Consider the following 13283-nt stretch of genomic DNA (forward strand, 5'->3'; position numbering starts at 1 on the left):
TTATGACGCTGCTCTTGGCAGCTGTGCCTTGTGCTATTTATCATTGCTACTTTATCTATCGTAAATTTTCCTTTTTATCTCACCAAGTAGTTCCTCATAAACATTTTTAATTGCTGGATTGCCATTTATACATGGCAGGTGATGTTTCTTCAACTAAATCTGATGCACTTGTTCCTTACTTAAATGATTCATGGCTTTATTACCGAAACATTTGTGTTTCTGCAATACTTTTCACCCACTCCGAGCATTCCAAAGTATTCAACAGCCAATGAGATGTGGTACACTGTTCATTGCTACAGGAATCATGGCAGTCCAAATATGCATCTCAAGTCCACATACAAATGGAGGGAAACCAGCCCAGAAAATCTTTAATACTTTTTCACAACTTTAATAGCTTTGTGTGTCTGTATCCTAGACTATTAAGATCATGATCTTTGATAGTAGGGTTTGTGATCAGTTGTTGTGTTTCTTGTGTCCTATTGCTTTATATTACATCCATTGTGAGAGGGAATCATGTATGTATCACACGCAGCATCTTTCTAGCTGCTAGGCAGTCTTGCAGCTTAAAGTCAGGCTGCTTCAGTAATTTGGAGAGAGATGGAGTTGGTGGGACACTTCCCAGCGGATCAGGTGTTAGAACAACAGTACCAGCAGGAGGCATGGTTTTGGTGTAAGGGAGCTATCAAGAGCTTCAGCTAGCAATTCCTGGTAAGAGATTGCCATGAAGGTTCCTCTAAGGACACGAGTGCCTTCTGTACCTGACTGCGCTTTGGGGAACCCCAGTTTGCCCACTCCTGCGAATAACAGAAAGAGGGTAATTGAAATCTTTTCATGCATTATGGAGATGGCTTGGACACTTTATTACAGCAGTTAGCAGCAAGCTGTGAGATGTGGCAAAATTAGCAGTGGCAGCCTGGAATGAAGCCAAGTTGCAAGAGTTGTGAGTGCTTGTGACCCTGATCTGCATGGACAAAACAGTCCAGGCAAGGGAATGAGGCTGTATCTCACTGCTTGAGCGTAGGCCCCTTAAATAGCAAGGTTTCGGGGAAAGCAGGACTGATAAATCTGGCTGATCACTGAAGTTAAAAATTACAGAGATGGACTTTGGACATTGCTCTACTGCTGAAGTCTCTGGAGGAATTTCACACCTGAAGAAAAGTTCCACTGTTACTGGAACTCTTCTCAATGAGAGGCTGGGAAATGGATGCAGTTTTACTCTGCACTGGACAAAGCACTGCGCAGCACCCTTTTGTTTTCCAAGATGATTCCAAAGTAAAACAGGAGAAGCCCATCATCTTGAACCTTCTCCACAATTTAGTACAAACATAGTAGATTTGACCTTTGGCTTCAGCTTCTTGCTGAGATACCTGAAGTTCAGAGTCTGAAGTCCTGATGAAGAGTCTCGGCCCAAAACGTCGACTGTTTATTCTTTTCCATTGATTCTGCATGGCCTGTTGTGTGTGTGTGTGTGTGTCCTCTCTCCCTTGGAGAAAAAAATGACCTGCACACTGAGAGAAGCACCCTGGTCTCCTTTTAAAAACCTTGTTGCCTGCATCTTTGCATTGGGTGAATATGTTATGTGCCATGTCTGGTTGATACTGTTATGCTTTATAACTCCAGAAATCAATTGAAGGAAAAGCTTGGGAGCGCAGAATAACTTATGTACTTCGTTTTACTTTAGTGAATGAATATATTTACAATACTTCTCAAAGACTGAATACACTACAGGTGCAAACCTCTTCAGCCAGCTGCGAGAGCAGCCAAGGCCGTGTGTCTGAAAGAGAACACATCCAACAATTTTGCTGCATTAGAGAGAGAGAGAGAGAGAGAGAGAGAGGGAGAGAGAAGTCTTCAGTGGAGACTTGTCTTGTTTCTAGCCCTTGGGGCCATTTTAAAACCAGTGAACTTACTTCTCATTCTGTGAGATGTCCAATCAGTAAATGGACCTGCAATTAGAAAGTACGGTTTTAATTTCACTAGCCTTTTCTTTAAAAAGAGCCCTTTTGCCTGCGGAAGCATCTGGTTGAACTGATTAGGGATCATGTTTTATGTCTGATTCATGACACCAACATTGAGACTTTAACCCTTTCCTGCTCTGACCAAGGGTGGCAAACCACAAGTCTCTCTACCTCTCCTGGCCCCCCTTCCCTACAACGTGTAAGCTGTTAATATCTAGGCTCTGCTACCTATTCCCAGAGTGCATTTATTGTACAGTAGGGACTTTCTTGTTTCTGACGCTAATGGAAGGTTTTTTTTAAACTGAAGAAAATGAACTTTATCTGACCGCAGTTCAAAAATCAATAGGAAATATTAATCATTGTTGCTACCAGAGCAAAACCATTTCCCTTCTGACATGTTGCTCCATGGCCAACTCCTTTGCCAAGATGAGGCCACCCTTGTATTCCATCTGGGTACCCTCCAACCTGATGGCATGATATTGATTTCTCCTGGTGAACAAATCCCACCCCTCCCACTCCCTTCTATTCTCACTCTCACCTTTCACTTCTTCTCACCTCCCTATTGCTTCCCCTTGGGTCCTCTCCTCATTCCCTTTCTCATCTCCTATCAGATTCTTTCCTCTCCAGCCCTTGACCTTTCCCACCCACCTGGCTTCACCTATCACTTTCCAGCCAGCCTCATTCCCCTCCCACCACCTCTCTATCCTGACATCTCCCCCCTTCCTTCTCCATCCTGATGAAGGGTCTCGGCATGAAACGGCAACTGTTTACTCCTTTCCATGGATGCTGCCTGACCTGCTGAGATTCTCCAGTGTTCTGTGTATCTCGCTTTCAACCCTCTCCTCTGGTTGTCCTTCATTAAGTGTAAAATCGTGCTTTTTTTTGTTGTTGAGATGTTCAGTTAGATGTTTATTTGAATCCGCCCATTGCTGGGAGACAAACACACCTGTCTGTACCACCCCCACTGATTTCATTTAGTGGCTTCCTTGTACCAGTTCTGGTTGTAGGAGGTGGTTCGCAAATTTATGGTGTCTGTTAGAATATGCTTTGCTGTATTTTCCAAGTTGCACCGTGTATTTACACCGTGGATTCTAGAGGGAAGTTATACTGTCTACCCAATGGACGTCACGTTATGTTGCAGTAATCAGGGACTTGTGGCCAGGGGTTTTTGTGGTGGGAATTTTGATGGGCCTTGCAGGTTGATTGGAATTTGTGCCCCGGGGATTTTGGTTGAAGCTTGCTGTGGGTGAGGCTTCTGGCTGAGGCTTCATGTGGGTGAAGTTTGAGTCTGAGACTTGTAATGGCTGGGGCTTGTAGGGGGTGCCTCATAGATCCCAGTTATAATGGGTTGCCATCTTGCTCTATTGGGCTGAATGGTCCCTTATAATTGTGTTCAGTGATTAAAATATTGTAAATGAAAGAGGAGGCTGAAAATGTACTACATAATATGTTCCTACTGAATGTAATGCAGACCTCAAAGTGTGTAGTTACTGTCAGAGGCCTCTCTCCTAGGGTTGAAGAATCAGTAGAGGGCCCGGGGGGGGGGGGAGTGAATATTTAATAGGAACCCAAGGGGCAACTTTTCCACCCAGATATGAAGTGAGCCGCCAGAGGAGGCGCTTAAGGCAGGTGCTTTAAGAACACTTTTAAGAAAAAAAGCATGCAGACAGGTGCATGAGTAGGAGAGATTGATGGAAGTGGGCCAATTGCCAGAAAATCGGATACATTAGATGGGATTATTGGTTGGCGGGGACCAGCTGGGCTATAAAGCTGGTTTTGTGATGTAAAGCTCTAAATCTAGAAGGGAGAACTCCGGGCACTTAGGCAAAAAAATTAAAATCTATATTTCTTTGAAAGCATGCGCAGACATTTGCCAGCCACTTAAACCAGGAAGCAGAATAAATTTCCACACCACTCGAAATAGCTGCATCAGCCATATCTGGGAACCCCTCAAGGTCATGTGCTTTACTGCTTTGAACTGCAGTAAACACTGAGGCACAAGACAGGGGAGGAGTGGTAATTCAAAGAACCTCATAACCCATTATGGTTGTAACAACCGCGCTTTTTAAAACAAAGTTCTTTGAAATTGCAGTTAGCTGGGTAGCAAGTGTGTACCCAGAGCTCAATCCTCCAGTGTTACAAAGTGGCAGATCTGTACACACTGTAGAGAAAGAAACTGGGTTACAAAGTGAAAGATAAGTACTCTGCGTTTCAGAGTTGTACAGCGAGAGATCTGTGCCCAGTGGAAAGATACTCCATTGTTAAACAGACATGTACCCACCAGGTCTGTATCTTGTGTCGTGAAGTGATACCGCTGTGGCCTGCAGTGCAGTGATCCAGATCAGATACAGAAGTCACAGTCTTCAGGGTGGTAGTAAACGCAACCATCCTATAAGCTTCTCAGAACTGAGCTACATATGGAGACACTGGAAAAATCAATTCCAAGTGCTGCAACCAGTACAGTTCCCTCCGATTAACTGCAGCTGACTGGCTTTATGTGACAGCTCTCCCCAGGACTGAGGTCTGAGTTACTCCAGTCGCCATGTTTACCAGGTTAATGTCCTTCCCACGCCCGCTGCCAAACTCCCAAGTTGGACTCTTTGCTCTGAGCTCTGTTTTCAGAAAATATGACCAGCTGGACAGAGGAAAAGATTGAGGACCTGTTCAGAGCTCTCTCTCGAAGAAATTCAACATCCCACAAACTCCTGGGAATGCCTGGTCCATCATCACATAAAGCAGAGAAGGGACCTTCAGTTTGCAACTGAGAAACCGCTGAACCCGGAGCAGACAGAAGCCCTTTGTAAATGGGGCAAAGAACACATCACCTCGAGACCTTGACCTCTCCCCATATCCCCCCCCACCCCCAGCCTTGCTCCAGATCACGAAGTACAGATATGTTTGACATTGTGGCTTTTTACAGTGGGTACAAGTCTCTTACTGTACAACTCTGAGATGTAATCTTGCAAAGAAATTTTCCACCAGCTGCACTGAAGACCTTTGGTATTACTCAGCACACCACACCTTCCTCTTTGCTTCGTGACAGTCCCAGTCAATCAAATACAATGGCCTTGCCATGATGCACTTCATTGTCTCATAGCTTGTTCTGGGCGCTGACAATTCAGTCATAACAGTTGCATACGCATCAGACAGCCCTTGGTTAAAAATAGTGAAAGGTGTCTTGTAAAGCTAGGCAGCAGCTGCTGAGTGGAGGAGATTGTCATGGCTGCAGCACTTCACCTCAATGTCGACCCATTGCTCCTTGTTATCTAAATGACATTCCTGAAGCACAACAGCAACTGTTTTACCTCAGCCGGCTGCCTCCTGGTTTGGGAACTGTACTTCCCTCAATCGCAGGGTTCTGCAGAGAGTGGTGCGGGCAGCCCAGCAGATCTGTGGATGTGTACTTCCCACTATTCAGGACATTTACAAAGACAGGTGTGAGAAAAGGGCCTGAAGGATCATTGGGGACCTGAGTCCCCAACTGTTCCAGCTGCTACCATCCGGGAAATGACATCACAGCATAAAAGCCAGGACCAACAGGCTCCAGGACAGCTTCTTCCACCGGGCCATCAGACTGATTAATTCAGGCTAATACAATTTTATTTCTATGTTATATTGGCGGTCCTGTTGTACATACTATTCACTACAAGTTATTATAAATTGTCCATTTAGACAGAGATGTAACATAAAGATTTACTCCTCATGTATGTGAAAGATGTAAGTAATAAAGTCAATTGAATCCAATTCAATTCAGAGGCCCAAGACAGGCTGAGAGCATTGAAGTTCCCTATACCTTTGTATAAGAAGTTAACTTCAACTCATGGAAAAAGTCATCTGCTAGGACCTGGAGTAAGGAACCTCTACTTGAGGGAACATGGCAGATGCTGAATAGAGGATGAGCAATCTGCTGACTAGTGGTACATTGCTCTATAAACAGCATGAAAGACGCTTCAAACTGAAGTTCCTTCCACATGCTAAATATGTACTTGAATGATTGTAAGTTTTTTAAAAAAATCCTATAATTATGACAACACACACAAAATGCTGGAGGAACTCAGCAGGCCAGGCAGCATCTATGGTGGGGAAAAAATACAGTTGACATTTTGGGCCAAAACCCTTCAACAGGACTGGAGGGGAAAGCTGAGGAGTAGATTTAAAAGGCGGGTGGAGGGGTGAGAGAAGCATAAGGTGATAGGTGAAACCAGGAGGTGGAGGGATGAAGGAAAGAGCTGGGAAGTCGATTGGTGAAAAAGACAGAAGGCCATGGAAGAAAGAAAAAGAGAGAGACAATGGGTGGGTAAGCAGATGTGAGATGGAAAAGGGAATAGGAAATGGTGAAGGGGGTGGGAAGCAGTACCGGAAGTTTGAGAAATTGATGTTCTTACCACCAGGTTGGAGACTACCCAAATGGAATACAAGATATCGCTCTTCCAACCTAAGTGTAGCCTCGTCACAACAGTGGAAGAGGCCATGGATGGACATACTGGAATGGGAATGGGACGTGGAATTAAAATGGGTGGCCACTGGGAGATCCTGCTTTCTCTGGCATGTTTGCATCATTAACACAGATCACTAGATCAAGATGGAAAAACCTATTGAAAAAAACAAAGCAACAGACACAAAATGCTAGAGGAACTCAGTAGTCCAGGTAGCATCTAGGGGAAAGAGTAAAACAGTCCCCACTTTGAGCCGAGACACTTCATCAGGACACATCTTACTCTTTTCCATAGATGCTGCCTGGTCTGTTGAGTTCTTCCAGCATTTTGTGTGTGTTGCTTGGATTTCCAGTATCTTCAGATTTTGTTGTGTTTGAAACCAAAGGGGTCATTTAAGGATGTGCTTGTATTGACTAGCATTAAGCTCTTTTGAAACCATGGTATAGAATTAATCAAAACTAAGACCAAAAGAAAAGACACTGCAATAAGGGTCCATAAGCAAAAGCATCCTTGAGGTTGAAATTCATCTAGACCAGAGAGAAAGATAAATGGATGGTAACATTACTTAACAAAATAAACTTTGTTGACAATAAAATATTATTTATCAGAATAAACCATCCACCCATTTCCATACTGTTCTAGCACTGTTGCCATTTATGTGGCGCCCTGGGTTTTTATATTAAATATAATTACACTGGACAAAATGATTTTGCTTCCTGAATATTTCAGAGTGCACTCATGGAATTTGGGCTGCTGGTCATGAAAATCACCATGAAATTTTCCTATCGCGCACCATTATTTTGTGATCACCAATATCTGTTCTGTCGGCCGGTGGTGTAGTGGTATCTGCACTGAACCTTGAGGTGAGTGGACCTGGGTTCAGATCCGGCCGACTCCGTGCATACTTTCCAACCACGCCGGGTTTAGCATCGAGTTTGTGTTCAGCCTTGTTTAAAAAAACACAGCGAAACGGCAAGTTTGCTGCCTGATGCATCTCAAGGTGTGGAAAGAAACACCAACAACAATATTAGTGATTTCAATTCATAATTCAAGTCATTTAAAATGTTGTCCACAATGTGGGATGAAAGATTTTCTATCTTGTTCAAGACAGATTAGGCAGGATGGATTTTCAAAAGACTATAAAAGCATTGTGCACACTCCTCTCTACACATTGTGTTTACAGGTATATCGGTTTGCGATCACATTAATGTGTATGCTCTATACCCATAGCATATTGTGTGTACCCATTAAAATAAAGTAATTGTATTTTTGGGAATATCTAAGATTGCAAAATGTCTCACCAATGTTGCAACAGCCGTGATGTTTGTAGTGAGTATACAGTTAAATCTCAGAGAGCATGACTCCTCTTATTATGAAAGCCTATGAGTTCTACATTGGGTGTAAAATTGGTTCCTAAGTCAATGCTTGGGTTCCTCACATTAGTTGAGCGACATGAGCTTTTGATCTTAGAGCCTGGCTCAGAGATGCTCTGAATTCAATGCCGTTCGCTGTCCTGATGGTATGGAGAGAGGAGAAGGATCATGTGACAGACTGCTACTTCTGTCTGACCAGTGTGTCTGGTTTCTCTGCTTAATAACAAGAAATCCATCGAATATCCTGGTCTCCCTTCAGCCATGAGACCTGTGCCACATGGTGATAGTCTTCCAGTACCAAAGCCATCAGCGACGAGGAGTCCAGAGGGGGCTGACAAAAATGCAGTGATGCACGAGCCAAGAATGGAAATTTATTGTGATGCCGAACCCTTTATGTCTAGTAAGCCTGATAACTTATTCTGATTTGAATGACCTGGTCAGAGACTTGGATTTGTCAAAGGCAAAACCTGAGTTGGATGGAAGACTGCAAGGATAGAATCTGCTGTCATCTGGCACAAACATTTCCATGAAGGATTTTGATACTTGAGAAAGATGTTTCCCAGAATAACTGATGCCAAGATTAAGGAAGGCATTTTTGTTGGTCCACAAATCAAACTGGTCATCAATGACAGGCAATTTGAAGAACTTCTAGTGGACCAGAGAGAATCACATGGAAGGCATTCAAGGATGTTGTTGAAATTTTTCTTGGCAACTACAGAGCACCAAACTACGTGCAGCTGGTTGACAACATGCTTCCATACATAAATCATGGAGTGCTACATGTCACAGAAGATTCATTTCCTGCATTCCCATTGAGATGTTTTCCCTGCAAATCTTGGCACTGTCAGTGAGGAGCATGGTGAAGGATTTCACCAGGGCATTGCGGCCATGGAGAAACAGTGTGAGGGCAACTGGAATCTATAAATGTTGGCTGAATATTGTTAGACACTTAAATGAGAAGTCTCAGACACTGAGTACAAATGAAAATTAACAAAACAGTTTTAGCTTAGTAGAACTATTGCAAAGTGATATACAATTAAACCCTTTATATTCAATAAGTTAATTTTGTGTTTCTCCAAATTCCTACTAGACAAGTATCATAAAATTATATTTGTTTTCAACTTCAAGTTCATCACCACAAAATTAAAAAAAATTGCTGTCCAGTGTAAGCCACTTCCTCTCCCCACCCAGCTGCTCCCTTCAACAGGAGAAGAACTCCATATTGAGGTCCTTCTCCACCGGTGACTGCACCAAACTTCAGTGTTTCCCTCAGCATGTAATCCTGCAGCCTGGATGAGCCAGTCGGCAGCATTCTGCCACAGACATCTCAATGTGCTGGCAGACCAACAAGCTTCAGGCCAACCAAAGAGAGTCTTTCACCGAATTGATGATCTGGCGGCAGCACTCAATGTTTGTCTCCATGTGTGACCCTGTGAACAGCCCGTATATCAGAGAGTCCTCTGTCACATGGTGGCTGGGGATGGAATGCAGTTTAGGCCCTTTCATCTTCCTCCACACTTTTGAAAACACTCACGCGCAGGCTGCCTGTAATTTTCCACACCCCCTGTTCAATTCCTGTATCATAAATGGTGACACGGAAGGGTAGTGTCTCGTTACAGCACCAATACAGCACGTTACAGATCACCAATCTGGATTCAATTTCCATGGCTGTCCGAGAGAAGTTTGTACGCTCTCCCTGTGATTGTGTGGATTTCCTCCCACAGTCCAATGATGTCTGTCTAGGGTTAGTGAGTTGTGGGCATGCTGACTGGGTACCATAGCGTGGCTGCGCTTGGGGGCAGCCCCCAGCACAATCCTCAGACTATGTTTGTTGTTGACACAACAACATATTTCACTCTTGTTTAATGTCTATGTGGCAAATTAAGCTAATTTGGTTGGAAGATCAGACAGGATATGTAACAGGTCTTTATGGAATTCTGCTGAGCTAGAAGTGTATGAACAGCTTGCAGATAAAATGGTGCTGTTCTCATAAAAGTCAAATTAACTTGAAGCAGAACAATTTTGTGCATATTGTGGCTACCAAGTTAACTTCCTTTATCCGTTTAGTTCTTCCCAGCACACAAGCCTTTTCTGACAGAATTCTCGATGACATCAGTAGTAGTGAGCACGTAAAATTCTCCGCCTCCCTGGCAGAGAAGTGAAAGTTCCTTTCTATCCAGAGAACAAGTAGACTTGCAAACATTTCTCCTAAAATTGCATGCTCAAAGGGCTGACACTCAAATTGCATTGTTGTCTGCACCCACTGTTCAAGTTCAAGTTCAAGTTGCTTTTATTGTCATTTTGACCATAAACTGCTGGTACAGAACGCAGTAAAAATGAAACAACGTGCCTCCAGGACCCTGATGCTACATGAAACAACACAAAACTACACTACTATGTGAGACAGCACCAGGCTACACTAGACTACGTAAAACAACATAAAAACTGCACTAGGCTACAGACCTGCACAGGACTACATAAAGTGCACAAAATAATGCAGGGCAGTACAATAATTAATAAACAAGACAGTAGGCACTGTAGAGGACACATTACAATGTCAGTCTAGACTCGAGTATTAAGGAGTCTGATGGCTTGGGGGAAGAAACTGTTGCACAGTCTGGTCGTAACAGCCCGAATGCTTCGGTACCTTTTTTCAGATGGCAGGAGGGAGAAGAGTTTGTGTGAGGGTTGCGTGGGGTCCTTCATAATTTCTTTGGAGAGAGTGGTAGTGAGCCACCTTCTTGAATTGCCGCTGGGATTGATTGTCTGCCTGAATAAATAATTGCTTATGATGCCTGAAGCGTTGATCCCATGTATGAGTTTCAGGGTATGTGAGATTATGGTTTTTTATGTGATTGCCTGCCTCACACAATTTGCAACTAGCCTAGCTTGAAAAAGGAAGAAGTGTGAGCTGGACCGCCGAGCCTTTGTGGTTTGGAAAAAGCATTATGCAAAACCACACCAACGGCCTTGAGTTGCTGTGTGAGTGACCCTGGAGGTTCTGGGTATAACAGGCGAGGTGGTGGGGATCAGTACACGTGTGAGGACTGAAGCTGCTGACCATTCTGGTAATTATTGTGTATCTGTTCACAGTCCTCAGCGGGGATCAAGTCGAAGAACTTTGAAAAGATGCCCGACTTGATTGAATATTATAAGCAAGAGAATGTGGGGCTGGTGACTCACCTGCGGTATCCTGTGGAGCGAGTAGAAGAGGTGGAGAGCCCAGAGACAGAAGCAGGTAATGGGAGAATCAAACTGCTTTGTAAACTGGTGTTAATAAATCATGGTGGGGGGGGGGGGGGAGACAGTATGGAAACCGACCCTTCAGCCTGCTGACTGCCAAGAACCCATTCTATACCAATCCTACTTGAACTCATTTTACTCTCTTCACATTCTCATCAATTCCCCCCACCCCTACAATTCTACCATTCACCTGCCCAGCAAGGGCCACTTAAACTAATCGACCATTTTTGGACTGTGGGAGGGAATAGTAACCCTGCAGGCACGGGGAGAACTGGAAACTCCACTAGGACAGCACCATGTCTCAGGACTGAACCCAGGCCTCTGATCCTGAGAGACCAACCCTACTACCATGCCTTCCAGTGAACTGTGGTTAGTTCCAGCTGAACACCCCAGGAAAGTAAGCTGTAGTTGCATTTGTGCTGAGTGATTCCTTTAGCCTGATGTGGTTATAAGATGTTGAGTGGAAGGAGATCCCCTCAGTTCTTGCCTAAATTGATTGCACCTGTTGGAATGGACACTCTATTGGCATTTGTTGCCCTGGGCTGGTGCCCTTTCACCCCAATAGGGTGGGCATGTAACTCACGCAGACTGCTGGAGGAACTCTGCAGGCCAGGCAGGATCTACGGGAAAGAGTAAACAGTCAATGTTTCGGGCTGAGACCCTTCATTGGAATTGGAGAAAAAAGATGAGAAGTCAGAGTAAGAAAGTGGAAGGAAGGAATGAAAGATAGGAGGTGATATGTGAAACTGGGAGGAGTGAGGTAAAGAGCTGGGAAGTCAATTGGTAAAAGAGATGAAGGGCTGGAGATGTGGGAATATGATAGGAGAGAACAGAAGGCCATGGAAGAAAGGGAAAGGGGGGAAGCACTAGAGAGAGGTGATGGGCAGGCAAGGAGGTGAAGTGAGAGAGGGAAATGGGAATGGTGAGGAGGGGGCCCATTATCGGAAGTTTGAAAATTGATATCCGTGCCGTCAGGTTGGAGGCTACCCAGACAGAATGCAAGGTGTTGCTCCTCCAACCTAAATGTGGCCTGATAGTGACAGTAGAGGAGACCGTGGACTGACATATCGGAATGCAAATGGGAATTAAAATGGTGGCCACTGGGAGATTCTGCTTTTTTGACAGACAGAGTGAGTGCTCAGCGAGGCAATCTCCCAATCTACGTCGAGTGTCACCAATATCCAGTGCTCCCAGTGTGGCCTCCTGTATACTGGTGATGCCTCCAACAGACTCACAGGTGAAATGTCACCTCACCTGGAAGGACTGCTTAGGGCTCTGAATGGTGGTGAAGGAGGTGGTGTAGGGGCAGGTGTAGCACTTGTTCTGCTTGCAAGGATAAGTGCCAGGAGGGAGATCAGTGGAGAGGTACAAATAGACAAGGTAGTCGCGTAGGGACCAATTCCTTTGGAAAGCAGATTTAGGGGGAAGGAAAGTTATGCATGGTGGTGGAGATGGCGGAAGTTACAGGGACTTAGGTGCTAGACGTGGAGGCTGATGGGGTGGTAGGTGAGGATAAGAAGAAGCCTATCCCTGGTGGGGTGAGGGCAGATGTGCGTGAAATGGAAGTGATGCGGGTGAGGGCAGATGTGCGTGAAATGGAAGTGATGCGGGTGAGGGCAGCATTGATGGTGAAGGAAAGGAAGCCACTTTCTTTGAACAAGAAGGGCAGCTCCTTTGTTCTGGAATGATAAGTCTCATCCTGAGAGCAGATGCAGCAGAGATGGATGAATTGAGAGAAGGGGATGGCATTTTTACATGTAACAGAGTGGGAAGAGGCATAGTCCAGGTAGCTGTGACAGTCAGTAGGTTTATAATAGCCATCAGTAGATAAGCTGTCTCCAGAGATTGAGAAAGGGGAGGAAGGTGTCAGAAATTGACCAAATTAATTCTACAAACCTGCCTTTCCAGGTCGGCCCATTATTTCTGCCCACTGAGCCTGTATCTGCATATACTGACAGCTTTCTGAGGACAGGATAGAGCTCAGCTCTTGTGGCCTCAGAGCTTAAACAGTCTGTTAACTCTTTTTTGAAACACATGTCCTGAATTAAAGAATACAACAATGAAACATGACGATGTCATCTGACTAATGGTGTAGAACAGGTGGGTTAACTTGTTGGAGTAGATTGTGACAGGAACAACAATGAAATTGGTTTTCCAGTTTGGAGCGACAAACAACCTGCTGGAGGAACTCAGCAAGTCTGAGGGGAAAAAGGAATTGTCAACACCTCAGGTCAAAACTCCGTATCAGGACTGAGAGTGCAAAGAGGTAACCA

The 13283-nt window shown here is 44.5% G+C and overlaps 1 protein-coding gene across 5 annotated transcripts in view; it reads left to right on the forward strand.

Annotated features, from left to right (window-relative positions):
- inpp5d (inositol polyphosphate-5-phosphatase D) overlaps window positions 1-13283 on the forward strand; it is a 134394-nt gene that overhangs the window by 31857 nt on the left and 89254 nt on the right. For all 5 annotated transcript variants that reach the window (XM_059949321.1, XM_059949315.1, XM_059949304.1 and 2 more), the window contains exon 3: window positions 10861-11005. In XM_059949321.1, the coding sequence (XP_059805304.1) occupies window positions 10861-11005 (145 nt within the window). The remainder of the gene's footprint in view (window positions 1-10860; window positions 11006-13283) is intronic.

The sequence above is a fragment of the Hypanus sabinus genome, chromosome 2, assembly GCF_030144855.1.
Source record: "Hypanus sabinus isolate sHypSab1 chromosome 2, sHypSab1.hap1, whole genome shotgun sequence".
In the NCBI taxonomy this organism is placed as follows: domain Eukaryota; kingdom Metazoa; phylum Chordata; class Chondrichthyes; order Myliobatiformes; family Dasyatidae; genus Hypanus; species Hypanus sabinus.